Below are 25,976 nucleotides of genomic sequence, written 5' to 3' on the forward strand. Positions count from 1 at the left end.
GCATATTTCTCTCTCTCTCTCTTTTGAATGCACGTCTGACTGCGCATGCATTCAAATGAAAATCAAATTAGGCGAAGATCAATAAACATGTAAAATCGATTTACACAGGTTTCAACAGGAAATTTAATTTGCCACATTGTTTTTTTTTATTTATATATAAATAGTATTTAATCGATTCTGGCTACATGAGCACAGAATCCTGTAACATTTCCTGCGTTTAAAAGAGGACAAACAGAAAATAAACAGCGTTTGATTTCACAAGGAACATGAAGCAATCAGTTGTGGACAAGAAAATAATAGGAAAAAATCTCTGAATTTTTCAAGGCAAATCGCGTTGGTGGGTCAGTTTGACTGCGTGACTGTGCAGACCATACATTTGTAAGAGGGTAGGGTGGGGATGAGGCTGGTACAATTCTTCAAAAACGTAAATTTGTAGTGAGATAAGGTCTGGATAGCACGCCTTCTTAATGACTGTATATTTGCAAGGACATGGGAGTGAGTTGGAATTCACGTCGACCCTGTACCCAACTTAAAGGTCAGTCAAGCCGATAGCCTGTGTCCTGCCTCCTGCAATGTGTTTGCCTGTGTCATGGACGCCACAGACCCTGCGGGCGTTAGACCTGCACTCAGTACAAACTGTGATGTCAGCTGGTGAAACCGTTACAAACTGAAGCACGTGCTACGCGCTGGGACTTGTTGGGTGTTTCACGTAAATGAAAGGAGCGCTTGATCGAGGTGCTAACTCGAGGCAGGACATGAATTCCAGCCTGGAATATTCACACAGCTCTTAACTGGGGAAAAGGAAAGGGCACAAAACTTTAACATCATCCCTCGATACTAATGTGTATGAGTGCAACAAGTCTAAGATGGTGAATTGGATATGAAGACAAAAAGAGTGGAGGGAAAGAGACATGCTTTGTACTAACAAATAGGTTGTAATCTCTCAAAAATATATACGTCTAGATATAAAATAAACTGTGCATACATCTCATATGAATACTCTTTTTAGCCCACTGAAGAACTGATATGAATTTTTCGAAGATAAAAAATTCAACAATTGTGGTAGACACGAACAAATGCAATCCTCACCATGGATTCGTCGACAATTTGAATGAAATACTGAGCAAATGAATGTATCACAGAAAACGCAATGCTTCTTGCATCCTGTCACTTGGTAACGATCGCTGCTGCATTTGAGAGAGGGACAGAGAAAAGCAACATTCGGCAGAAAAATGAGTAGGCTCGTGAAGAAAAAAGATGATCGTTATAAGGATAAGCACAATCATAACGTTTAAGAAAAACATTTGTCGGAAAAAAATTATTGTTGAGAATCAAATAAAAATAAGAGATAAAAAGAAAACCGAGTGTGGTGGCAATAATTACTATGATTTGATGATGTGCATTAGAAAAGGCAGGATGTATAAAGTACAAAATTACAAAATTATAAACATATCTATATACAAACAATATATTTGGACTTTAAATTGATAAACTGAGTCCATATATCAGTTTTTTTTAATAACTGAACGACTAAATAATGTAATGACATTCTTACTTTCTGGACAACAGAACAAGGACGAATTAACCATTATCAAGCAGCCTATCGTAGTAATTAAACAGTTTATGGTGTCTTACCGTTCAAGCAACAATAGAATTTTACAATGATAGAGCATTCTCAAGATTAGTACAGAGTAAACAAGTTTCTCTTGATGGTTTTACTACACAGATAATACTACCTGAACATTTCCCAACAATGTCATTTGAAAACTTTCCAATAAAACTGGGACTAAGTCCAGTGTCAAAATTTCTTTAAAAGTGCATAGAAAAGTAAATGAATGTTGAGCAAGTAAAATGTTCCAAAAATAATACCGACGCGTGTTTAGTAAATTCACCATAAGGATCTCGAACACCATTTGTACATTTAAATATTTACACGACAACAAAATGTAAATTTGGGTGTTTTAAGACAAATGTATACATTTCGTTCTCCATTTTTAATCCTTGTTAGTTCTTCAACGCTTTCTATTTCTGAAACACCTTCTTAATCAGTCTCATTCTCGAATATCTGATCTTTGGAAAAAAGACATAAAATTTTTATGTAAAAATGTCATGGACTGTGACGTGACTCCGGTTAGAAAGGTGTTTTAAAGCCTCAGATGATGGCGTGGTGCAAATTTTGTTTCAACATTAAGGGAAAAGATTTCCATAAATTAAAACCGCCTGTGCCTACCAAAGAATGTAGGCGCCTATCGTTTATCATAAAGTAAACAAGAAATGTCCATCACAGATTTCGTTTGGGAAGGTTTCCCCTGCCCGTGACATGATCCTGAAACTTCGCAACAGATCCTGGATTTGGAAGTTTGTGTCTCTAGGCCAATCACATAACCGTCTGCGTGCGCTTTATTTCTGTTAACGACAGCTCAGGTGAAGTGCTATTCTGTTGCTTGACGCTCTTTCTGGGTCACGTTGTCGACCTAGCGGCGTCCCTCAAGCTGCAGCTGCTCCAGCTGCACTATGATGCGGTGATGGTCAGGCTCCAGTTCGTTTAGCAGCTGCTCGGCAATGCGACTTCGTAACCGTCCTCCCACCTTAAGACAAACACACACGCACAGATGGATGGATAAAAACACAAACGCTCGAACACACATCATCATTATCATTGTCGTCATCAGCGTCATCATCATCCTTGTAGTCGTCATCATCCTCAAAGTAATTATCAGCGGCGTCATCATCGTTCTGGCAAAGTAATCGAGGGAAGTGAAACAGGAGGAGGAGAGACAGCCCCTTGTGCCCTCTCGTACATCCCTAAAGAGCAAGCCTTGTCCTCACCGTCTTGGGCCGTTGAACCATCCTGTTGTCCATGTTGTTGAGGCCAGCAACAGCCAAGGCGCCCTCTTCCGGCGCCCCCTGCATGCGAGTGGCAGGCCAGGCGGTCGGCGGAGGCCATACCCCGGAGGTCGTGGAGGGCCGGATTTTTCTGGAAACTTTGCTGGCCGACACTGCTCGCGTACTCTTCGCGGCTATTAAATTCCAGACGAATACAGAGGACAGCGTTAAACATGGTAACCCCCATTAGCCTCCCCACACCGCCAACAGAAAAAATCTGATATACATGTACGATTTCCTCAATGCACAAAAAATAAAATAAAATACAAACATGTAAATGCCGAGATGTTTACTCGCTTCATTCACAGTTTTGGATGAAGTGTAGCCTAGGAGTCAATTCTCATGATTGTGCGACAGAGGGTAAGCTTGTATGAGGCCAGCTCGGACCAATACATGAGGCAGAAGGCGAGGGTAGGGCGAGGCCAAGCTGTACTCTGTAGACGATGGGACTATTTACCTGACTAATTCACACTGCGTGGATTGAGATGTGTCTCTGATTTGGGGATTACACCTACACATCTTCCCAGCTAAACTTAAACCGAGGTTTAATTTTTTTAATCTAACTGTAAGTGAAGTTCTTAACAGCACTCATGTTGTTCAATGTTTAGCTATGTTTGGAAAATATACACTGTAGAATTCTTCTAATCCACAATGTGTTCAGTCATGAAGACTAGAGCAGAAAGCTTCACTTACGTGTGGGCGGAATGGAGGCCGTACCATGAGGTGAATGAGCGAACAGGTTGGATTCCAGTTCATATACCTGGAACATGGGAACGAAGAGTTGGAGTTGCAGTGAAACCTCTATATACACTTCTTTTTAACGGAATTTTATGTCCTATGCTTTCAAGCCCTCATATCTTCTCAACCATACGAAAAAGTCCCTTCAAGGCTCCTTCACTCTCCAAAATTATTGCTGCGTTTTTATTTGGGAATAACACTCATCAAGCTCGGCACTAGTATCGTGGTTTGATAAAAGAAAGAAAGAAACGATAAAAAAATCTCTACAAGCTTTAAAAGAATCCAGACTAAGGCATACAAGAAAAAGAAAAAGTTACGAAGAATTTATAAAGAGGAAAAAAACCTAAATACAAAAATAATAAAATAAGTAATCTACAAAATTTGGGGATCGAACTTGATCACTGAATCCCCCTGAACCAGGTTCAGACCGGAAAGGATCGCCTGTTTACAACAGGAGTTAGGTGAGTGAGTGAAGTGCGTTATCCACCCGCGGCGTCCGCTTCACAGGTAAGCACGTGGTACCTGACTCTGGAGTTCGTCCACGCGGTGGAAGGCGCCCAGCTTGAGCGTGCGTTCGTGTGACAGCTGCTTCTTGATGAAGTCCACGTCCTTGCGCACCTTCTCCTGTGTCATGGACTGCAGGCGAGTGCTGCGGTCCTGCTCCTCGGACAGCTTCCTCAGGCGCCGGTCCTTATCATTCAGCTCCTCCATCTGCAACCACGACAGCGACACACACACATACATTTACACACAGGCCTGTATACATTGTGTACACTCTACATTGTCACACAGTGTGTAGGCTATACGATGTGAGAATATAGGTGGTGGCGCCTCCCGTCTTTGTAAGACATGATAGTAGCACGTACCAAACGCTCAATGCTGGCCTGCTTGGCCTGCTCCAGGTGGGACTTGCTCCTCTCCTTCTGCATCAACTCGTGCTCCTTCTCTTCCTTCTGCTTCAGCTGCACGTGGATGAGAGGAAAGAAAGACTAGAGATTTACTTTGATTAGTCACACCGATACAGGTCACGTCTAATCCTTGAAAATGTGGTTCAAAACAAAATGTATGTCAAAGGTCACTGCACGAGTAATTACATAAAAAAAGGCTTAACAAGCCCCTAGGTCTTAGCTGCCTTGGTCTACGACATAGCACGAAAGGGAGACCACTCCCAGAGCTGACCTCTTTGTCCAGCAGGCGGCGCAGGTCGTTGGACTCGCGCTCCGTGTTGGCCAGGTGCGCGGCGGATGGCCACCAATTGTTGCTTTAGCAACACCACCTGCTCCTCCGCCAGCATGCGGACCTCCAGGGTCTCCTTCTTGCTCACCTCCGCCTCCTTCCGCAGGTCCACGATCTGTTCAACATGTCGGCTCACAGGTCACATCTCCAGTCAACACGTAGGCACGCATTCGGTCAAAGGTCACCCCTTCAGTCAGCACAGCTCCACACCCACGCACCTTAGTCACTACTCCAGTTCACTTTTAACTACCGTTCACCGCAGCATCTAGAAAGAACCACCCCAACCCTCCTCGTCACATCCTTAACAGAACTATTTTGTCTGTACTTCGTTGTCTTCTTCTTCGCATTCTTTCTTTTCTTTCTCTCGATGCTGGCACACAGACACTTCCGTCTTGCACACAAAACAGTCGACTAGACCTACCGTCTTCAGGTAGTTGTCAGTCAGGTGGTTGCGGCGCCAAGAGTTCATCGCCTTGACCTTTAGCAAGAGCGTGGACAGCTGGTGGTTTTCCTGCTGTAAGTCTCGCAGCTTCTCGGCTCGCTGCTGGTTCACCTGCAAGTCATCATCTGAGCGAAGGAGACAGATTAATATATGTGTGTGTGTGTGTGTGTAAACATAACGGTATATTAATATTTATCAGACAAATTTAATATAAAAAACAATTTAAATAGATATCACAAAATATAATATATAACAGCAATATATTATTACCTATATAATATATAAGGTGGTGTATATATATATATTTCAAGCACGCATGCACAACACACGCAAAATCATTTGCTCTCTTCTTGTTCTTTGTTTCTTCTTCCACATTCTCTCTTAATCTTGATCTCAAATCTTGTCTTCCTTAAAATGGCGTACCAAAGTAAACATAATCAAAAGGACATAGTGGTTGCTTTTCTTTTAACCAAAAGAGCTTGTATAAGGAACAAATGAAAGATGGAAGGCGTGAGACATTCAACTGCGAGCTCACCAGGAACACTGCCGAACTTCTCGCCAGCTTGGTCATGGCGAGGACAGCTTCCCCTCTCGTCTCGTTAATTTTGGCCATGACGTCATCACGAAGGCCGGCCCTGCAACGGAAACGCTGTCGGGTCATGACATGACGGCGGGACGGTCATATTTGCGGGATGTATAAAAGCAAGAGAGCATATTTTACTGTATCAAAAAAACGGCGACGAATACCTGTCCTGGTTGGAAAAAATTCACACAACCATCAAACCATGCACAGAAATGAAAGAAAGAATAAATGGATGAAAGAAACAAAGAAAGAGCTTGCATTCCCTGATAAAAGGTATACTCCGTAACGTCCCAAACGATTACCCTGTATATAAATAGATGTAAATGTCTGTATACAAACAACTGTTTCTCTCATGTAAATATCTATATAATAGACACGTTACGAGAGCAGATAAGACCACGTGGTCGCTAACCGGAACTCGTCAAAGCGAGCACGAAGCTGGAAGTGCGCGTTGAACATGCTCTGCACGAGGTCCTTGAACTCTCTCTTCACGCGCTCCCGAACGTCTTGCTCTTGTGTCATGGACTGTTCTCGCATCTCCAGAATCTTGGCACGGAGAGCAGTGACCTCTGTAAAGGAGAAAACCCCACAAAATTTTAATACCTCGTCTAAAAAGGACCAGTTTTCAGAAATCGGGAAATAGTGAACTCGAAACGACTTGACAGCTATCAGCTATATGAGGCCGTATTCATGAAGCAAGGGTAAGTGGCTACCTGCGGGCAACATGTGGAAATCAAGGCAACACGTCTCGTCTCCGTAGTTACGACCCGCTGTCCAGACCCCGCGAATATTGCTTTATTCCATGGTATCCTTGCCACAAAGTTATCACTACGGTGCAAAAGGTAAAGCAATATCCGCACAGTCTGGATGCCACTACATAACTATAAAGACAAGACCATTGCTCTTGATTTACCCGAGACAAAACTTGCCTTCACTTTATGAATACTGCCCCATGGCCTCAGTCAATCTTTTCTTGACCTGTTTTTCTTTCTTTCCATGGATTAAATTCAGAATTATGCATCCATTCGTGAGCCCAGCTGTTCTTAATCAAACAGTTTGATAGGTCAAAGGGTCTGACAATAAACGCGATACAGAAGTTGGTTCTGACGATTGTTTTATCCGCGCTGAGGGTGAAAGGTCACGCCTACCCATAATGAGATCGTGGGTACGAGCGGCCATCTGAAACTGGACCTCTACAGTCGTCGCCTGCTGTGCCTCTTTAAGCTGGTCCTTGAGATGCTTAATCTCCTGCACATGCGCGTAAAAAAGTCACGTGATCATGAAAGCAATCAGTGAAGGTCACATAATTAAGGAGGAGTAACCTGTCAGGTCTCATTGATACGCACCCGATCCTCTGTGTGTGTGTATATTCGGCTCTGTCTGCAGTAAAGTATATTTTAAACGAGATAGAGAAAAAGAAAACTTCAGAAAATATATTTGTAACATAGAGAAAAAGCACAAAATCACAGACAGCTTACCAGTGAACGAGAATTGTTTAAAAGAAAGAATTTGTAGAAGTTTTTAGGATATAACCTGAGCTTCAAGAACCACAACTTTGTAAAGAGTTTACCTGTTCCCTCTGATACAGTAGCTGGTTGTTCGCGCGAAGCAGGTTTTCGTAGTACATTGTGTAACTGTGGACAATAAAACACACCAGATATGATAGCTGCGATACCCAATAAATACCCAAACAACAACAACACACACACAGTTCGACAGATTTTCTCTATGCTCCCAGTTACCCTTGTAATCTTGAAGAATCAAGTCTACCTATTAGTCACAATATCCCATATTTTTGTAGACATTGCTTCCGTCTCATGAAAGGGGTAAGTGAGATAACTGGACCTAGTATGTTAAAAGTAAGTCCAACCATTTCAAAATAAAAACATTTTTAGTCGCGTTTCCTTTTAAGTGTAAAAATTCTTTAGCTATTACAGACAACTAGCTAATGTGTATTTAATTTTTTTTTTTTTTTTTTTTTTGTGCGTATGAGACTGTCTGGTCCACTGTGTCAAAAGCATAAAACATAAGATCACGACAGAAGCATGGAAAGGTCATGACCTCTCGTAGTTCTGCTTCTCGCGAGCCATGACGCTGCGGGCGAGGCTGGCCAGACACCCTCGCAGATGCTCGCGGCCGACTGTGACCTGAGTCTCGCTCTCATCTGCCTTGGACATCAGGTCGTCGACGAACTGTTCGGCCAAGTGAGGTCTGTTGGTTGTGAAGCTCTCCTTCATCACCTACCGCAGCAGCAACGATGGAATGTAGTAACTACATGCGGATACATAAATGTTCATTCTGTCTCTTTTAGGTCACCCACGGAAAAACAGTTGTAATCAAGCAGATTTTCAAGCAGTTTCGATTGTACTACAATGTAAAGTCTGTTTGTTGTAAAAGTAACAAAAATGTTAAAGGCTGGAGGCTTTTGTGCCGAATGCTGTGTTTGTAGGATAATATGCATGCGTGTGTGTGTGTGTGTTTGTGTGTAGGAGTGAGTGCTGTCGCTCACCGCGCGTTTCCAGAGGTCCGTTGGGAGGGCCCCTTCCCCCCGCGCCCTCTCTGACAGCGCGAGGGTCAGTTCCTTGTTCACCCGCTTCTGCACCTCAGTGATCATGTGACACTCCAGTGTCTCCAGCAGACGAACAAGCTGCAGGCAGGCGAGAGAGTGAGATAAAGGAGGACAAGAAAGATGAGAAGTGAGTGACCTGGATGTCCGATATCCGGAAGAACGCACAGTCTTTAAAACGCTTACGCGATTAATAAAATTCATGAAACTAACAGAGAAACACAAAACATTCATGCACTCAATAATCAAACACTCGTTCGTTTCCAGGTGCCTGTCGCTAACTTACCTGCTTGGCTCGAACTTCGATCTCGGAGGCGCCCGCCGGCATCACCAGAATGTCCGTTTCTGGAATAATGGCGTCGTACATGTCCCCCTGCCCCAGCCTCCGGGCCACGCTCTGTAGCACTGGTACCAACACCTCCACACGGTAGTGCTTACTGCGAGCAAACGAGAATGAACCAGACTAAATGAAGACAGGAATAGTACAGCGGAACTACTTACAGAAGGCTCACCATACCACACTTCGGAAGAAAATCGTTTATTGTTCAGATATAGATCATGATTAGGAGCTTTTGCGAGACCACATTGCAATATTTACAACCTTTTGAACTTTTAAATAGAAAAACAATTGTCCTGTTCGTATTACTGTTTATGAAACTTCCCACATCAGGGAAACGCAATTCCTATAACGCCAAGAACGATAAGCAGGCAAGTTGCTATTGTTTTTTCTCCGACCAACTTTTTCTCTTAAATACTCTGCCACTGACATCCTCTAACTACAGCCATATCTGACCTAAAGTCCCTGTAGAGTGTGGTGGTCGACACGGACTCCACAGACAGTTTGCGCCGGCCCCAGTCCGCCTTTGCCAGCTCCAAGCATTTCCATAGTAACAGGAAGAAGCGAAGCAGACGGTACGACTCCAACGGCTGCTGGCTCCTTGACAGACTTTTCTGGGACATCAGCGCTGTGAGGAGACAAAAGCAAAATAAAGGGGATGAAATACAAACAACACGATCTCCAAGCATGTACAGTTGCCATCTTACTTTGCAGAGAGCACCTCAAAGATGATTAGGTTGATGTTCCAAGCGATAAGCAATATTTTCTTCTCAAAAATAGTGTTTACACAGAACGTATGGCATCGGTGATTTTTGCAACAAGAACAACAACAAAAACAGCAATAATATTAACAATAACAACGAGAAAGATTTTAAGAAGAAAAATTTGCAAAAAAAGAAGGAAACGGAAGAAGAGAAAAAGATGAAAGAAATGTTACAAATGAAGGAAGAAACAAACAGCGAATTCTGACCAACTGTCTTCGTCGCCTCCTTCTGCTCACGAGACGCACTCTGCACGTGCGAGGCTTGCGACTCAGCCTGCTGATGTTCCTGATGCTCTTGGTGAAAGATGGCGCCCTGGAAGCCCGTCTGCAGAACGTCCTCCATCAGCAAAGTCACCCCCAGTATCTCGCCGTTGGCCACGTGTCTGCGCGAGAGAGGTGCGCAGTCAGTGACTGCATCAATGGATGCCCAGAAGATGCAGACGGAAAGAGCACGATAGACGAATAAACAGAGGGAAGGTGGGAAAAAGACGAAGCTTCATTTATGACTGAATTTCACAAAACCATATCTGCACTTAAATTCGGCAGTCCAGTCTAGACAGGTTCTAAAAACTGTGATCCCTTGAAATCAAAACAAAGCACAAATAGGAGCAGAGAGAACCCTATAACAGGTTAATCGATCAATTGATTGATCAAACAAGCAATCAAGCAAAGTTCAGTTTCATTCGTGTGTATTTTTGACTACGCATTTGAGACAAACTCTAAGATCACTAATATCCCTCGAAATCAAGATAAAACAGAAAACAGCGCAGAATCAACATAAAAAATAAATAACATAAAGCCGTTCCAGTCTTAGTCGGGTCTTGATACCCACCGGTCCACCTCCCGCAGTCCAGCCAGACACAGTTGTATGTTGTGCGAGATCTGGGACCACTGCCAGAACATTCCTGGGAAAGGGCCGTTACTGCAACAGGCATCATGAAACTTCTAGAAAAAAATCACGTTCAGCTCACCCGGCATTGACAGGAAAACCGCAGTGACAAAAAGACAAATGAAATTAAATACAAAATTTAATTCGTAATTAGTAATGACCTTTTCATGACTGGTCGCCAGTGTCAGCACCCAAATTGTTTCAGAAGAAAAATAAAATGAAAGTGTTTATTTTCTTTTAAGCAAAAGGATCAAAGCTCAAATCCAAGTTTTATTTTCTTCTGAGCTTGCCGTCCGACCAACAGTCGACCCCTGCCAGATGATGCCTAGGATTGGGTCGTTTCTGTCCATAACCATCATACATGAAAAGTCATAGAACCGAATTACATTTCGCCAGAAGAGAGCCGCAATTAAACTCTTTATATCTTTATATCCTTCTCACAAAACTTATTTTTCTGGCACCGTGAACCTACATACGAGGACCCCTCCTAAAGGCAGTCTTGTACAAGGTACGCACGTGTTTAAGAAGGTCCGCCAAGGGAAGAGTTTTTGCGCTCGAATGTCACGAGCTTCCAGGGGCTCTGGAATGGTGACGTTGGTGCAGAACAGACCCCGGCGCTGCACGTTACTGAGGGCGGCCAGGGCATGGCGCATGTTGTGTTGATACTCTGTCAAGAGGAGGAGTCACAGAAATTAAAGGCTTACAAGACTGCAAGTTCCATGTTTCCCAATTCACCAAGTTGAGCTCAAAGACAGTAACTTTTCCGATATGCTCTCGAGACGTACAATCATTAGTATACACATACTGAGTTCAAACCCTTGATATTACGAATGTCCAAGGATTCACTTAATTAGGTCCTACTTCTCAGTTTAAGCTTCCGTGATTGGACATTATTTCCCAAATCTTAATAACATCCCAACGCCTAATTTTTACATGCTCTTAACATTGTCAATGTGGCTGCAACCTTGACAACGTGGTGATATCCGGGAACAGTCCTAAACATTATTTTAATCCTTTTGTGCCTACCGATGAAGTTAGTTCTCTATCTCGAGAAGAAAAAGTGAGGGAGCAAGGCTGGGGCATTCACTAACATTTGAGAAAAAAGAGCATTTTGTACCCTCAGCTCACTGTCAACAACAACATGAGCTCTAGTAGGCCTTTAAAATCTCGAATCAGTTCCTGCATCACACAGTTAAGCTGCAGACTGGTTTTCACCTGGTAGGCCTGCATGTTGCCAGCCGACAGAAACGTGTCTGTCATGCAGTGACGCACGGCCGTTTCGAACTCCAGAAACATGACGTCACGTCGTAGCCACAGCAACTGCTGTACGGCGTCAGGGTCTGTGGGCTGGGGCAGCACATCCACATGCTTCTGGATCTCTCTCAGTTCAGAACCTGCAGTGAAAACAAGCACCTGTCTTACGCCAGACCTACACCACACAGCCACCTGCACACCTGAACGCCTTATTGAATGCTAACTGTAGTAACGGTCTGGCGGAATGCAAACTGTCTCTAATGACTGGGTAAAACACAAAATAACATCTGATATAAAATGAGAAATCTTATTTCCCCTCCGTCTTTCCCCGAGATATGCAGAAAGGGATCAACAACACAAGCGTCAAGACTGTGTTTTGCTATGTTTACGTTGTAACACCCACCAATGCCCTCGGTGCCGCCCCAGTCAGCCGACACGAACTCCACGCGCCGTGACCCCAGGCGCGCATGCGAGCTGCCTAGGCGAGAGAAGGCGCACAAGTACTGCAGCAGGTCGTGTAGGGAGGAGATGATGGTGAGGCAGAACGCCAGCGCTCGGTAACAGTCGTCGTCATCCAGGTGCTTGAACATGATCAGCACCTCGGTGTAGTGTGGGATGAACCACAGGTTCAGAACATGGCGACCATCTTGGGACAGCAGGCGACGAGGTCGCTTCTTCAGTGTCCTGTGGACAACGTTAGTGAGTAAATCTATGACAAGGATGAGTTTTGCTCATTTGACTTCCAAGACTATGTCGCAACGAGTGTTAAAGCAACTTGCAGTCCCCACTCTACTTCTCCACAAGGAAGCACAAATTACAAAGAAGACCATCACAGAAATGATGGAAAGCGCTCTGGGCAAATCTTATTATCATTATTTATACAACATTTTCAACCATAAAACAAAATATGAGGTATGTAACTTACCTGGGATCAGGTGTCAAGCCCTCCAAGTCATCCATGTTGGATTTTTTTTCATTGGGTTCACCAATAATGAAGTAGGTGTCTCTGTAAATAAACAGATCACAGGATTTATGTTAAAGTCATTTAAAACTGAAGGCTTTTATATTTGAAGTATAGGAATAGTATACTATGTACAAATAATGATACCCACAAAAAGAAGTATACTTAAAGGACTAGAAGGTGCAGATTGTTTCTGATTAAGGTCCAGTGCAGATTAGTATTCTTCTTTCAAATTTTGGTGAATATATCCCCCCTCCATTCAACCTTTTATTCTCAAGAAACACCTACAAGCATCAAGTGCAGAAAGTAGCCAGCAATACAGACAAATCTTCTATTCCAGCAATATCTTTCAAAGGCTCAAAAGACAAACCAACCTCACTGCTGGAAAACTCTTCCAGGAAGACTCAACAGACTGTTGTAATAGGCCAACAATTGTGCTCGCATTGATGTGTGTGACAAGCGAATGTGGAATCTCTCACAATAATCTGAAATGCCCTTCCTGGTGACAAAAAAGCAAGTCATGCTCATGTACAGAAAGATACTGCCTGAAACTTCATTAGACAATAAAAAACTGAAAATGTTAAAGAGAGGGAGGGATGCAGATAAAAAAGAAAGTACTTTTAGAATGAAGTTAACTAATGTTTTTTTTTTTGAATTTAAGTGGAGGATAATCAGACACCCACCTCTTCAATTTTTCAAGCTCCTCCGGATTTTTGAGTACACTGCCCATCTGTTGTTTCTTTTGAACAAAGTCATTCAGCATCAAGTCTCGACTGGGTGTCTGCAAGCATATACAAACACAAGTATTGCTAGTGTTAGCAAACCTGCTATAACTGATCAGAACATCTAAATATTTATGGATGATTTTTCCACTATAGTTTGACATTGACTAAAACACTATTATTTTGTGAGCAGCTCCATTAGAGTATTCTTTTAAACTAGTTGTGTATCCTGGCACTATAAACTACTAAACATAAATTTAAATTAAATCTATCTTCCTGTGTGTACATTCATATAATTATACACACTTTCACTCATGTGGCTTATTTCCAGAGTTAGCAATTGCATTGAAATTAATGCACATTCATGCAAAATGTACAGGTACAATATTCAATACAGTATGATGTAGCTTTTAACATATAATTTGATGTCATCATGTCTTTATTGTCATTAGACTATAATGCAAAAGTTCATCTTTTTTAAAAAAAACAACATACAGTGACTGAAAATAAATGTTACTTCTTACACTTTTAGGGCCAAATAATTTTGCACACCTTAATCTTGAAATGTTTGTAGAAGCCCTTAGATTAAGAGTGCATCATTGCAGATAACTTTGATTAGTCACGAGTAATAAAGTTTTACCATAATACGCATCACTGAACAAGAGGACATGTGACCCCATCTGACCTTTTCCAACTGAAGGGACATAAAGGCTTCAGGTGCCTTTTGTACATGCGTCTGTAGACCTGGGAGACGGCTGCCCAAGGATGTTGGACCTCCTGCAGAAGAAACCCCAGTTGCTTGTGTCTGTGAACTCCTTTCACTCTTGGTTTCCGTTGGACTGGCTCTGCCACTTGTGCTAATGAAAGAAATATTGCCACAACACACAATATAAAAGTTGTTGTCAAAGACATAATGTTAAAAACCCATTTCAGCAAGCCTGTATTTTTTTTTCATGAACTGACTCATGTACATTACTGTACTCAACAGAAACAGTTTGAATCTATGAGTATGTTTTATTTTAGCTTCCCATGGATGTGGTCTTAATAAATAATAAGGAATCCTTATCCATCTAACAGCCAGAGGAAATGCACCTTTTTCCAACCTGACGGGGTCGGACTGGTTGGCAGGTGGATGCTTGTAGCACGGCAGCTGTTAGTGCGTTCTTGTGTACTACCTGTGTTTTCACCACAACTTGCAAACTCTCAACTCCTCCAGGTCGCAAAACCTGCATACAGAAGTTATAACCATTCTTATAGAATAGACCCTATTTTGTTTTGTTTTTTGCTAAGGTTTTTTCCATTTGGGGGATTTTTCACAAACAAAATCAAGGAAACACTTACCTGAAGCAATCCATCCCGTGAGCGGAATGAAAATCGTCCTACATGGCTTTCATCCAGTTCATGAATTCCAAGGTTACAATGAGAAGGACTGTATCTAAACAAACCAATAGGTCAACATGATAGAAACCTAGCACACAGCACTTCCTGCTTGAGTTCACCTACTTTTCTGAAACGGAAATATGAAAAAAATTGCAAAATTTTGTTCTGGCAGCAGGTTATGAAAGAATTCAGAAATATACTGATGGTCTCATAAATTCATACACAATGCAATACATCTTTACTGTCTTCTTCTGTTCCCAACAGAAATAGAAATTTTCCTTTGTTGGGAACTTTTATTAACAAAATAGTCACACACACACCCATACAGTTGCTACACTCACACATAGACATCCCTACTGGCAATAATATCAGAGCACACACATGCACACACTAGATACATTTGTTAGTTCTGTTCAAGAGTGATATTGCAGTTGGTGTGAAGGACTTTGAAAATACATTCTTCTGGGTGACAAGTTGTTTCCATCTATGGCCAGAAGGGATCATTATTTTGGAAATGGTGTAGTAGATGAGGGGGATCTGAGATGACGCTGTTTTAACCTCACAGCCCTGGTATATCGATCACTAAATGGTCTTTGTGGAAAGCCAATGATTTTACTGGCAATCTTGACCACCCTCATCAAGCAAGCATTATTTTTGATGGATAGAACACCAAACCATACCCATGCACTTTGTCAATATCTACCACATGTGCACCATTTTAAAAACACCGAAATAATACATACATAAAAGATTTAAAGCTACAGAGCTAGTTTGTATGCTATTTGTGTACAAACATAAGAATAAATAAAAGCTGACTTGTCTACTGCTGAATCGTTGTCCTGAATGGCTGTGATGAAGATGGGAGGTGGTTTAGCAGCTGCCGGACGATGACTTGCATATTCAAACTGCACAAGACGCAGGTTCAGGTGTGCAGCATCATACCCCATATCCTTTGCCTGGCGCACATATATCTGTAAAAGCATATGACACATTTACTTAGCTCCTGGACGTTAGTATACAAGCAAGACACCCATTGATGTCAACTTTACTTTCTTTCCTGCTATCAGCCCCCACAAAAACTGCATAGGTAACTTGTATGTAAATGTACAGGATGCTTATATGCAACTGTATAGGTTCATTTATATGTGAATGCGTAGGTCATTTAAATGTAAATGTATTCTGAGTAAAACACAATGTAATTGAGTTACATCATCTCATTAAAGACAGCGTGGTTGCTAGTCGCCCATTAATCATGTTGATAAGCACCTGTTCTAAAAAGTAAATTGTTAATCCTAAGAGAAAACTTTGCACTTTTAAGCTAATACATTGACATTTATTTAAAGAATTTTTTTGTTTTGGTGTGAAGCAAACTGCCATAAAACATCTAGTTAAGTTTTTATGTAAAGATTACATTTCTATACAAAATGTATTATAGCCTTTATTTCTAGTTTAGTTTCAAAAATGTGTGACTTAGTCATTTTTAACTACTGTTTTACATGTTAAGTACACTTTAGGTACATATTGTTTTTTTATTTTGTTATATACATTGCCATTTTTTTTAAATGTGGAATTCTCTCACTTCTGACAAAAGCGCTGCTTCCCAAGCTGCATCAATCAAACGATAGCGAAGAGTCACAGTCTGTAAAAAAAAATATTTTGTCACTGATGGTAGAATGGTTACTTTTACAAACGTAAACTCTTTCCTAATCCTCCGTCTTTTTTAACAAATATCAAGGCATTTGAAACAAGAGACAGCCAGATCATATTAACATTTTACACATTAACTAAATTGAAAACAAAGATACATCACCTCCATAACCCTTCCTGCAGCCTGCAGCATGCCTAGCTGTCTGTCTTTGTGTGATCTCCGTGTCCCACTCTGCTGCTCTTGCTGTGCCACTAAGTGTTGAGCAAGCTCACAGATGAACAAAGGGTCCTCTACGTAGGTGCCAGAGAACAGCTACAGAAGAGATGTGAACACTCAAAAGCCTATATGTTTAGAATGGAATGTAAGTCATTCCTACAAAGCTTGAAAGCTTGAAGTATTTAGAAGTATGACGATTTTGAAAGTTTTAGAAAAACACTTTGAACTTTTGTCAAAAGTAAGCAAAAACTAGTTTAGGGTACTGACACTGATGAAAAATATAGTTTATGCTTTAGTAAGGTTTATTAGACCTGCTTCACTCAAGATAATCAAACAAGGGTATTGAAAAATGATGCCAAAAATAGCTTTTGACGGCAAAGTCAAAATGATCCTATTGCTGCACTGGGGGGTATTAATTAATTCCAAGGTATTCGCATCAAATGTGGACTATTTTGAGAACAGAGAGAGTATACACTGGGCAAGGAAAGCTTCAAATTTACATCTTTGTCCATCTGTGCTGAATACGATTTCCCTGGACCTGGCATGTTGTCCCACTCTTTCTGAGCAACTTCGAAAAGTTGTTTCTCCAGCATTAAGCTGTCGTGAATTGTTTCTGGCTTGTGGATTTGCTGTAGCTCCTGAAATAGTCCCATTATTGTTTAAAGTTCATCCTATACTGCTTTCTTTTTATCAGCTCTTGCTCCTATCCCCTTGCTCTGTCAACCCTGTATGTGTTCATATGAGTGTGTGCCCATGTGTGTATGATATAACCAAAGTGTGTCTTGCAGATGTTGCCATGTTTCTATACTTGCATCATTGCATATTACTTTACTATGGCCTTCCTCTGAGGATTTTTCATGTAGAAATTTAAAACTACAAACAACTTAGTTATGGTACACAAGACTTTCATTTTTACATTACATACATATACATAGATAATCCACACACGTACACACACACATTCAAAAAGAGCAGGCACCTTTCATCTGCATGAATGATCGAGGTTTTATGACACAGCATCAGAATGTGGATGAGAAGAAGTGAACTTTTGAAGATGCTTGTATTTTATTTAGACTGTCTTCAATAATTCAAAAAATAAAAAACCACATTCCAAAAATCCCTGCTTACCCAGTTTGCATACTGAATGGCCTCAGGAATATGACGAGCAATGGCCAGGGTAGGGTGGAATTCCAGCATGTACACATTTTTCAAAGCAGGCCTAAACACAATGATACAAAGAGTGTTATTCAGAGTAGAATTCATAACCACAAAACACTCAAAAGAAATAAAACCAACTAATCAGAATACATTAAGAATTACAAAATTAAATGAAACTTTAAAACAGATAAACTGATGGACAGATAGTAGAAGAAAAAAAAATCATAAAATTGACAAAATCAAAACAAGGAAAGTGGTAGGTGTGAATTCATCAACCTCTATAACCTGCAGCTTTGTTCTTTATCTAGTTTACCTGCTGAGGTTGACAGAGATGGGTTGTTTAGGAATAACACGGCTGGGCAATCCAAACAGTGCTTCTCCCTCTCGGCAAACACGCTGTGTGTATTCACGCTGTTCTTCTATCTGTCAATCGATTTCAACCTTAGATTGCATTCTTGTTATCAGAAGAGAAAATTTCATAAACATTTTCTGATTCTTTTTCAAAGTACTTTCCTGATAGTACCCTAATGTCCCACATTGACTTTGTGGTTCACAGAAGTCCTTAATGATGGTAAAAATGGTAAAATTCCCATAGCCTAGAGGCTATAGGCAAAGTCTACAGTCTATTCTGCCTTGGGCACAGCCCTTCATAATAAATATGGTACCCATGTAATGGCTGCAGGAAGTCTCTTAGGTGCTGATGCTTCTAAAAGAATTCATCAAACATAAAGTGAGGTGAATCTGCATCAATATTACTTGTGAGGTGAAATTTTGTTTTGATGATACTCAATACACACAAAAATTTAGTTGAGGAGAAAACAAAACCATACCTGCTTATCTAAAATACTCTTTACAAGTCGAGACTCCAGCTGAAGTATGGTACATTCAGTCCTGTAAGTCCGTACAAAATAGGCAGCTTGAAAATCAAAGCGGGGCCTTCGATGCATGACATTGGTGATTGTTTGGGCAAGTCCACGACGCTCATCACGGTCAGTAACATGCTGGTAGGCCTCGAAGTAGCAATCCAGCAGCTGTGAAGGAGGACAAGAACAACTTTTAACATGTCTGAGAATCTGAACTTAATCAGGGCATCAAACAGTTAGCACCTTTGAAATAATTATGGCTGCCTGACTCTCTTTTCATATACATCAGAAAATTAGTTCACTCAGGCTCAGTTAAAAATATGTACACTTCCTCCCACCCATCCTTTTTTGTAAAGAATATTAAATTCTTGCGATATATGTCAAGATTAATTCTTTAAAAGCAATTAGTTCAGTTATCTTTTATGCTTCCAGTAGCTGCATAATCATAGCATGGAAAAAAAACTAAAACAGTATTTTCAAAAATGGTAATGATGGGAGATTAAGTTGGGGTTTCCCATCCTACTAAGCTATGTACCTTGACACTGTGGTAAGATACATGCCTGTTTGAAGCAACAGACATGGGTGACAGAAATTATCCTGACACCACATGGCTACAGTGAGCAGGTCTCACCTCTCTCTTGCGCTCAAGAAATGCTGCTTCATTGGTCCAAACATCCAGGAGAATGCCAAATCTATCAACATCCTGATGAGCATAGCTGGCAATGTCGAAGTCTCCTGCATTCTGCATATGATTAAAAACTACATCAAACCCCACATCCTATTTTACAATGTTCAAGCCACTTCAAATGGCTCTCTTTGTAATTAAATGGATTCTTTGTGAGCTATTAGCCCATATAAATAATGGGATTGTATTTTATTACATTTTATAGATAAAAAAGATTGTGAATCCTATCTTTTGATCAGTACTCTGTTCTATTTAATTTAACAAGGATCTCTCTCATTTCTCAAAAAGAAACAAGCAAATAAAAAACAAAATGCCATTAAGGATATTATAAATATTATACATATACAAAAATACACACACAGACACTCTCTCTCTCACACACACACACAAAACATAAAATAAACACACAGAGACAAGACACACTCGCACATATGTACAAAAAGATACAGTCGATATACAAAAAGACACACACAGCAAGGGGCATTAAGGGAGATAATCAACTAACCGTTTTTCCACGGCGGCTGGATTCTGACCCTCGGAGCACTGACATACGGTGCTCCTTGTCTTTCTCTATGAAGTGAGTTGCCATCAGCAACAAATCTTTCTCCAGATTTCTAGTAACATTAATGAGTGCTCACTACACAAGTTGGTGTGTAAATAACCTAGAAAAATCTTTTACCCTAATGCTTTTTATTGTAAGCAATGGTTCACGGTAGAAAGAAGCTCAGATACAACCACTGAATTTGAAATTAATTGAATTGTTTCCCATCATAATACATCATTACATCAAAATAAACAATATTCAAATAAGGAACAATCACAAGTACAAATTTTATAAAGATATATTTTCGCAGGATTATTTAGATAAGTCACCCAAGCCAAGATAAAGATATATTTTCACAGGATTATTTGGGTAAATCACCCAGGCCAAGGCAGAAATGAGTATAAATCAGCGTTCATCACCTCATGTCATCTATGGCTGCACTGTACATTATGTAGTAGCCCTGTTGGTCTTGAACATGGATTCGACCCTCTTCTACTGAATAGAAGTCATCATGATTCTCCACATCACCAAACTCCATGAACTCAACTTCACTGACCCTAATAAACAAACACATATGTCATTTGCTTGTTCTTCTGTCCCTCGTATGTTTCTCATGTCTTGTTCTTGTTCTTAAAAGCTAACAGCATGCTCCTTAGGCCTGTGAGTATGTGCTATATAAATTTTGCATTTATTTATTTTTAATCCTATGGCAGATATTTTGCTTTTGTTCTTTAAAAACTTCTAAAAATGGATTTTTCTTTTACTGTTGTTCACAGAGATTTTTTGTTATTTTTGTTTTTAAAATTTTAGATTAAGAGGAAAATGTTTGAGATAGAAATTATTTTTCATAGGGCATTTCTAGCTCAAAAACAATAAGACATGTTGCTAAAATTGTAAACAGAAGAATTCACAAACTTAGTATGCACATACTTGAAATCTACTGGTGTATTGTGAAGATAGGCATGAGAGCCTAGCCCTCCACTGCCTCCTAAGGTACCATCCATCTCAGTGTTTTGGCGATGATTGGGGACACTGCGCAAAGGCTGCTCAGTTAAATTGCAGGTGAACAATATGTAGTTAAAAATAAATTACACGTTAAAGAAGACAACAATTTTCAGAGACCTTGTGATGTTTTATCAAACTAAAACTTGAAGAAATATTTTTGAGATGTTAGTACAGCAAAATTCTCATGGTAAACAAATATCAATTAATATTTTGTTAGCACAGAGCATATCTGTATGAGCATTTGCTAGAACAGACGAGACTGAAAATAATTATTTCGTACCAGTTTCTTTTAACTGAATCACCTTCAAGAGAAAGCCCTCCATCATTGATGGTCAGTGTTCGTTCTACTGAGCGAAAGTAGTTGAGTATACTGAGACACTGCAGAATATAACAGATAAAATGAATTGGGGGTACTATAAGTATCATTAGAAGTTAATAGTGTGATCAATGTTTCTGAATAAAGTATTTGTGAGCTAAAGAAGTGGATCTAGATGCCAGTACATGTTCTCAAGAATTTTATGCAAGGGTAACTGTAGACATTTTACAAACTGTACTATACCAATGTATGACTGTTATTGCTACAGCTGTCATCACTGTCATCACCATCAACAGCAATAGTCTTTCCATAGTTATGATAAGTTGGTCAAATGGTAAAATGGTTAGCATCTGTCACCAATACACTGAGGACTGGCTGTCCTTGGTTCAGATCTCATCTCACTTTTCTTTCTCTGTATGTGGCATCTGTTAACACAGCTGGTAGCCTTGCCCTGATATAGTTGCTGCCTTAGTGTAAAACACCAGTCAACCCCATCCCAATAGTTATGATTGTGGTACAGTGAGAATTTACAGTCAATATATTTTCACGGAGGAAGAACCAAACATTTAAAATTCTGCACCCATTGAATTTTCACTGCTAAAGTGAAGCCCACATGAAAACAAAATAACTTACAGTACGCTGAAGATCCCGAATTCGCAAATGACGAAGATGGAGAAAGGATAGGTAGCTCCCATGCACTGTTACAGGGTCATTACTGCTCTGGTCGCCATCATCAAGACCTGTAACATTAACAAGAAATTTGTAAAGGAAGTCATTGCAGAAGATGGTGTCTAATTATTTTTTCCAGGAGAAAAATGTCCCTCTTTATAAAATTATGCATTTATAACATTCTTGTCGTTATTCTGTTAATAGCTTTGAGTATTTAAAGGTAAAAAACTAACGCATCTATGAAAGGAAAAAAAACAACAAATATTTGTACTTTATAAAACTCATGCACACTCTAAATTTTTAAACAGTATGAATGCACTTCAGATTTTGCTCATGCTACTTTATAAACATCATGTTGAGCATGGTGCATTTTATTGCACACTCCGAGTAAAAACACTGAAAAAATGCTGTTCACATTCTTTGGATTGATGAGTTAAAGTGTTCCCTAATTTTCCACCACAAATCTGAAATAAATAAATTTTGGTGTGCTGCTTACCCAGCATCTGCACTGTGTTGGCATAATCATAGCTGTCCCTGCTTTTGCGAATATTTGCAGACCGTGATGAGGTGTTGAAATTTGCATTATTGGCATCTCTCTCATCTAAGTCTTGAAAGTTTCCACTCTGGTCCACTTCATTGCTGTACATTAAGCATGCTATGTGAGAGTTTGACATGAGATTCAAGCATCATGGTAATTTGAGCAGCAGTGATGGTAATGTAATGCAAGAGTGGGATTGGTGGCAGCTATGATAAATAGAGTGTTACAGGTGATGATAATTACACTGGTAAGAATTTCTTTACATGAGAATTATGGTTATGTTGAAGATCATATGCACTGGTATGTACTGGTACTATATAGTGGTTATGGTGGAAATAATAACAACAAGTGTGAACTTATAAAGCACAATATTTCAGACAAAAGCAGGCTCATTGGGCTTAACAAGATCACAAAATAGCAGCAAAGATGTAGAACAAGATCACAAAATAGTAACAAAGATGTAGAAGGAGGAACAATGCGAGGACTCGCTGCATTCCAACAGCAAAGGGCAATCACTACGTAGATGTAACAGCAATAACTCTACACAATTGATACCTGTTTCACAGAAAAAACCTCCAATGCAATACACACGCACATAAGCACAAACACAAAATTTACTTGGTATAAAGGTCAGAATTGCTGTAGATCTTTTTCCATGTCTCACGGGTGTGGTTAGGGGTGTGATGGGAGGTGACAGATGCAGCTTGCACTTGGGGTGGGTCATGAACAGCACGAGCATGTTCTTTCAGGGCAGCCTGCACTTTCTAGACAACAGATCGAGACACCACATTGTCAGTTATGCCTTTTGTTTGAGATGACACATATATATAACTTAGAATTTAGAAGCCAGTGTAAATAAATTGTAGGTGTCAGGATTTGAAGCTATTTTCCATCATTCCTCATTTTAGATAAAAAGACTAGGTGTGACTAGAATTAAAGGAATAACCTGCATTGTGTTCTGTCATTGTTCTTAGGACATACAAAACACACAAAATAATCACAAGCCCATATATCAAAAATAACAATAAGACAACATTTTTTCTTTCTTTGAAATGATAAGTACTATTTTTTAAGAATTAGATCTTTGAGAGATGTACTATTTAAATTGCAAATATGAAAAGTCATCAGAAGGTATTATAGGACATATTGACATATTGTAGTTAATTACTTACATCTGTATCTTTTACTTTAAGAAAATGTGCCTTGTAGCGCAGAATCTCATCAGTTTTATCAGCCTGCCGAAGCTCCGTCCAGCGCTTCTGCTGGTAAGGATCATTCTTGGGTGTCAAGGTCACATAGGGCAGCCAGTTACATTCTTTCAGAAGTGCATGATTTGAGGAGTCTGTTCCCCAACTTTCTGACCCTAACTGATATGCAGAATAAAACTCAAACTTAAGAGTGAGTACTATTCCTATCCTTATATAGCCTCTGATTAAAAAATTGCTTTTATAGCAAAAGAAAACTGATGTAGCTCACTAAAGATACCAGTGACACAAGAGTAAAAAAGAATTTTTTTTTACCTCCACGTGATCATATGTGCGAAAAGTCATCAGATGTTCCTGTTTAATGAAGAAATGCTTGAATTTGCGGTTGACAAGGGCAAACAACTCCATCTCCTCTGCTGTACTGTGGATGCTGCTCAGATCCTGAAAGTATAATGACTCCTCTTGAACATGAACAAAAAGATGGTCAGAGCTGTGGAAGGATGTTTTATTATTATTTAGAAGGGGCATTTTCACATACATGCATATGGATGAATTCAGAGCTAAACACAGGTTGGTTGATTGGTTTTTTGAGTAGGGAAGTGCTTCCACCTTGCAGCGATTTTGCACTATGGGGGGAGAGGGAGGTGGGGGAAGAAACCAGAGTACCCGGAGAAAACCCACAACGCACAGCCTTCAAAAAGGTGTCACTTACAAAGAGTGTCCGAAGATGAAATCTGAACCCCGAGCAGCTCAATGCAGTGGTGACAGTGAGTGATTTAACCGCTACACTATCGGGCTACCCCTACCTAAATACAATTTCTGTAATTTGGTATAGAGTGATTGCTAGGCTAAGCTTTCCACATGCCATATGGTAGAAACTGTGAACCCCATACAGCTTATGACCTCTAGGCCTTTGCTTTGTTTGGGGAGGGATCGAGGAGTGAGAGGTGTGGTGATGAAGGGTTTTCTCAAATGGCACACTTCACTCAAAGTATCTGTGTGTGACATGAAGCCACAGAGCTAAAAAAATCTGCTGACACTTACAAAATTGACGCCATAAAGGTTGATAGTGAAGGCAAGCTGTGGTCGCAGAACATTGAGATCACTGGAATGCATTGGCAGACCAAGAGTCTGTTCATTTGATGCCAAACCCCCTCCTGCACAGCAGTTGAAATTCATCATCATCATCGTCTTCATCATCATCATCATCATCATCAATGTACATGGATCAACAAATTGGTGTCCATAAAAAGGAGGAATAAACACCAATCAAAGCGCGGTCCCAATGGAAGACGAGGAAGCCATTTTACCTGAGGCTGCAGCTGCATAAATCATAGAAGATGATGGCAAAGGGGCTGTGCTCAGTAAAGCCAAGCTAACAGGAGGAGGAGGTGGCACTGGAGAATGTGCTCTCTCATGTGCGCTAGCAGAGGGTGGGCAGGTTTGCCTGAATCTGTGAATATGTTGATTCATCTTGGTAACGAGATGCAATCTTGGATGCATTGGAAACCTCCTCCTAGATCACACACACATACAAAGGCATAAACACGGAAACCTTCAAAAGAGAGTGGATATTAGCTATTCAAAGGGTAGAAACACTATAATAAAATGACTTTAAGATTTATCCTATTACAGACTTCATCATTAATGTCAAGCATCCAAATCCCCTAGTTTTGAATCTCAGTCAATCCATTTCTGAATGAAAAATATCCTCAAAAATTAAAAGTTATATTTTAATGACTCTGACATTATATTCTACTAACCTCTTAGCATCTTTAAGCTTAGTGAGCTGTTAGACATCGACCAGCCTTTATAAAACAAAGTATATTATAAGTTGAACATAAATCAGGCTTTTGAATATTTAATTGGCTATACAGTGTATACACTAACAATAAATCTCGTGAATGAATAACTTACCTGTTCAGCGTTTCCATCCTGTGAGGCAAACTGAAGCTTGTGACTGATAGGTAACCACTGTAAAACCTGTAGAATTCAAGAGATGATGAAATGATAAGAACTAGTTACAAGCAAAGAGAAATACACACACAAAGACAGACTCGGTCACTCACATTATTCACTAGCGGCAAGCAAAGCTGTCACGCCCCTTTCATAAGGAATTATAATGAATTTGTTAAGGAACATGTGTCAAAAAGCTTTATGATAGCTGCTTTTATGGCTCTATTATCTCCAACAGATGTGAGTAAATAAATATTACTATTGGACATCCTTCTCTTTTTATGGCTTTTTGTCATTTTTAGCATATTTTTTTTCTTTAAGGTGAGAGCTAGAAGTTCTGCTTATCATACCACCCTCATAAATACAAATTAAAATTGTTACATATACCATCTCTTATTCATTCACTCTTTTGCTCT

At 40.2% G+C, this 25,976-nt stretch overlaps 2 protein-coding genes across 2 annotated transcripts in view; both read right to left on the minus strand.

Annotated features, from left to right (window-relative positions):
* Positions 1 to 99: 99 nt before the first annotated feature.
* Positions 100 to 4,946, minus strand: LOC112571765 (coiled-coil domain-containing protein 162-like). Its single transcript, XM_025251039.1, has 6 exons — positions 4,804 to 4,946; positions 4,491 to 4,586; positions 4,147 to 4,335; positions 3,580 to 3,646; positions 2,830 to 3,020; positions 100 to 2,588 (listed from the first exon to the last, which is right to left on the minus strand). Exons 2-6 carry the CDS (start codon positions 4,551 to 4,553, stop codon positions 2,475 to 2,477), a joined length of 624 nt encoding a protein of 207 aa, XP_025106824.1. The 5' UTR covers positions 4,554 to 4,586; positions 4,804 to 4,946; the 3' UTR covers positions 100 to 2,474.
* LOC112571766 overlaps positions 4,839 to 25,976 on the minus strand; it is a 27,605-nt gene continuing 6,467 nt past the window's right edge. Inside the window, 43 exon segments of the mRNA XM_025251040.1 lie at positions 4,839 to 4,975; positions 5,282 to 5,427; positions 5,838 to 5,937; positions 6,298 to 6,454; positions 7,034 to 7,133; positions 7,456 to 7,519; positions 7,947 to 8,125; positions 8,395 to 8,532; positions 8,738 to 8,888; positions 9,245 to 9,416; positions 9,759 to 9,934; positions 10,384 to 10,473; positions 10,957 to 11,105; positions 11,656 to 11,834; positions 12,098 to 12,378; positions 12,620 to 12,700; positions 13,030 to 13,052; positions 13,055 to 13,154; positions 13,339 to 13,436; positions 14,063 to 14,234; positions 14,470 to 14,603; positions 14,719 to 14,812; positions 15,574 to 15,728; positions 16,337 to 16,396; positions 16,568 to 16,717; positions 17,122 to 17,259; positions 17,750 to 17,840; positions 18,093 to 18,202; positions 18,610 to 18,810; positions 19,274 to 19,384; positions 19,833 to 19,941; positions 20,291 to 20,428; positions 20,802 to 20,903; positions 21,157 to 21,254; positions 21,826 to 21,932; positions 22,358 to 22,500; positions 23,018 to 23,163; positions 23,572 to 23,766; positions 23,920 to 24,045; positions 24,649 to 24,761; positions 24,915 to 25,054; positions 25,056 to 25,120; positions 25,522 to 25,587. Coding sequence (XP_025106825.1) covers positions 5,410 to 5,427; positions 5,838 to 5,937; positions 6,298 to 6,454; positions 7,034 to 7,133; positions 7,456 to 7,519; positions 7,947 to 8,125; positions 8,395 to 8,532; positions 8,738 to 8,888; positions 9,245 to 9,416; positions 9,759 to 9,934; positions 10,384 to 10,473; positions 10,957 to 11,105; positions 11,656 to 11,834; positions 12,098 to 12,378; positions 12,620 to 12,700; positions 13,030 to 13,052; positions 13,055 to 13,154; positions 13,339 to 13,436; positions 14,063 to 14,234; positions 14,470 to 14,603; positions 14,719 to 14,812; positions 15,574 to 15,728; positions 16,337 to 16,396; positions 16,568 to 16,717; positions 17,122 to 17,259; positions 17,750 to 17,840; positions 18,093 to 18,202; positions 18,610 to 18,810; positions 19,274 to 19,384; positions 19,833 to 19,941; positions 20,291 to 20,428; positions 20,802 to 20,903; positions 21,157 to 21,254; positions 21,826 to 21,932; positions 22,358 to 22,500; positions 23,018 to 23,163; positions 23,572 to 23,766; positions 23,920 to 24,045; positions 24,649 to 24,761; positions 24,915 to 25,054; positions 25,056 to 25,120; positions 25,522 to 25,587 — 5,220 coding nt within the window. The 3' untranslated portion in view covers positions 4,839 to 4,975; positions 5,282 to 5,409.

Source organism: Pomacea canaliculata, linkage group LG9 (assembly GCF_003073045.1).
Source record: "Pomacea canaliculata isolate SZHN2017 linkage group LG9, ASM307304v1, whole genome shotgun sequence".
Lineage (NCBI taxonomy): Eukaryota > Metazoa > Mollusca > Gastropoda > Architaenioglossa > Ampullariidae > Pomacea > Pomacea canaliculata.

What these genes read in the sequence shown, in the direction of transcription:
- LOC112571765 (XM_025251039.1), bottom strand. Translation starts at nt 4,553, where the DNA reads ATGCAGAAGGAGAGGAGCAAGTCCCACCTGGAGCAGGCCAAGCAGGCC. An exon ending in GGCCTCCATTCCGCCCACAC is followed by an intron (nt 3,021 to 3,579) that starts GTAAGTGAAGCT and finishes GGAATTTAATAG; the next exon opens with CCGCGAAGAGTACGCGAGCA. An exon ending in TGGTTCAACGGCCCAAGACG is followed by an intron (nt 2,589 to 2,829) that starts GTGAGGACAAGG and finishes GTTTGTCTTAAG; the next exon opens with GTGGGAGGACGGTTACGAAG.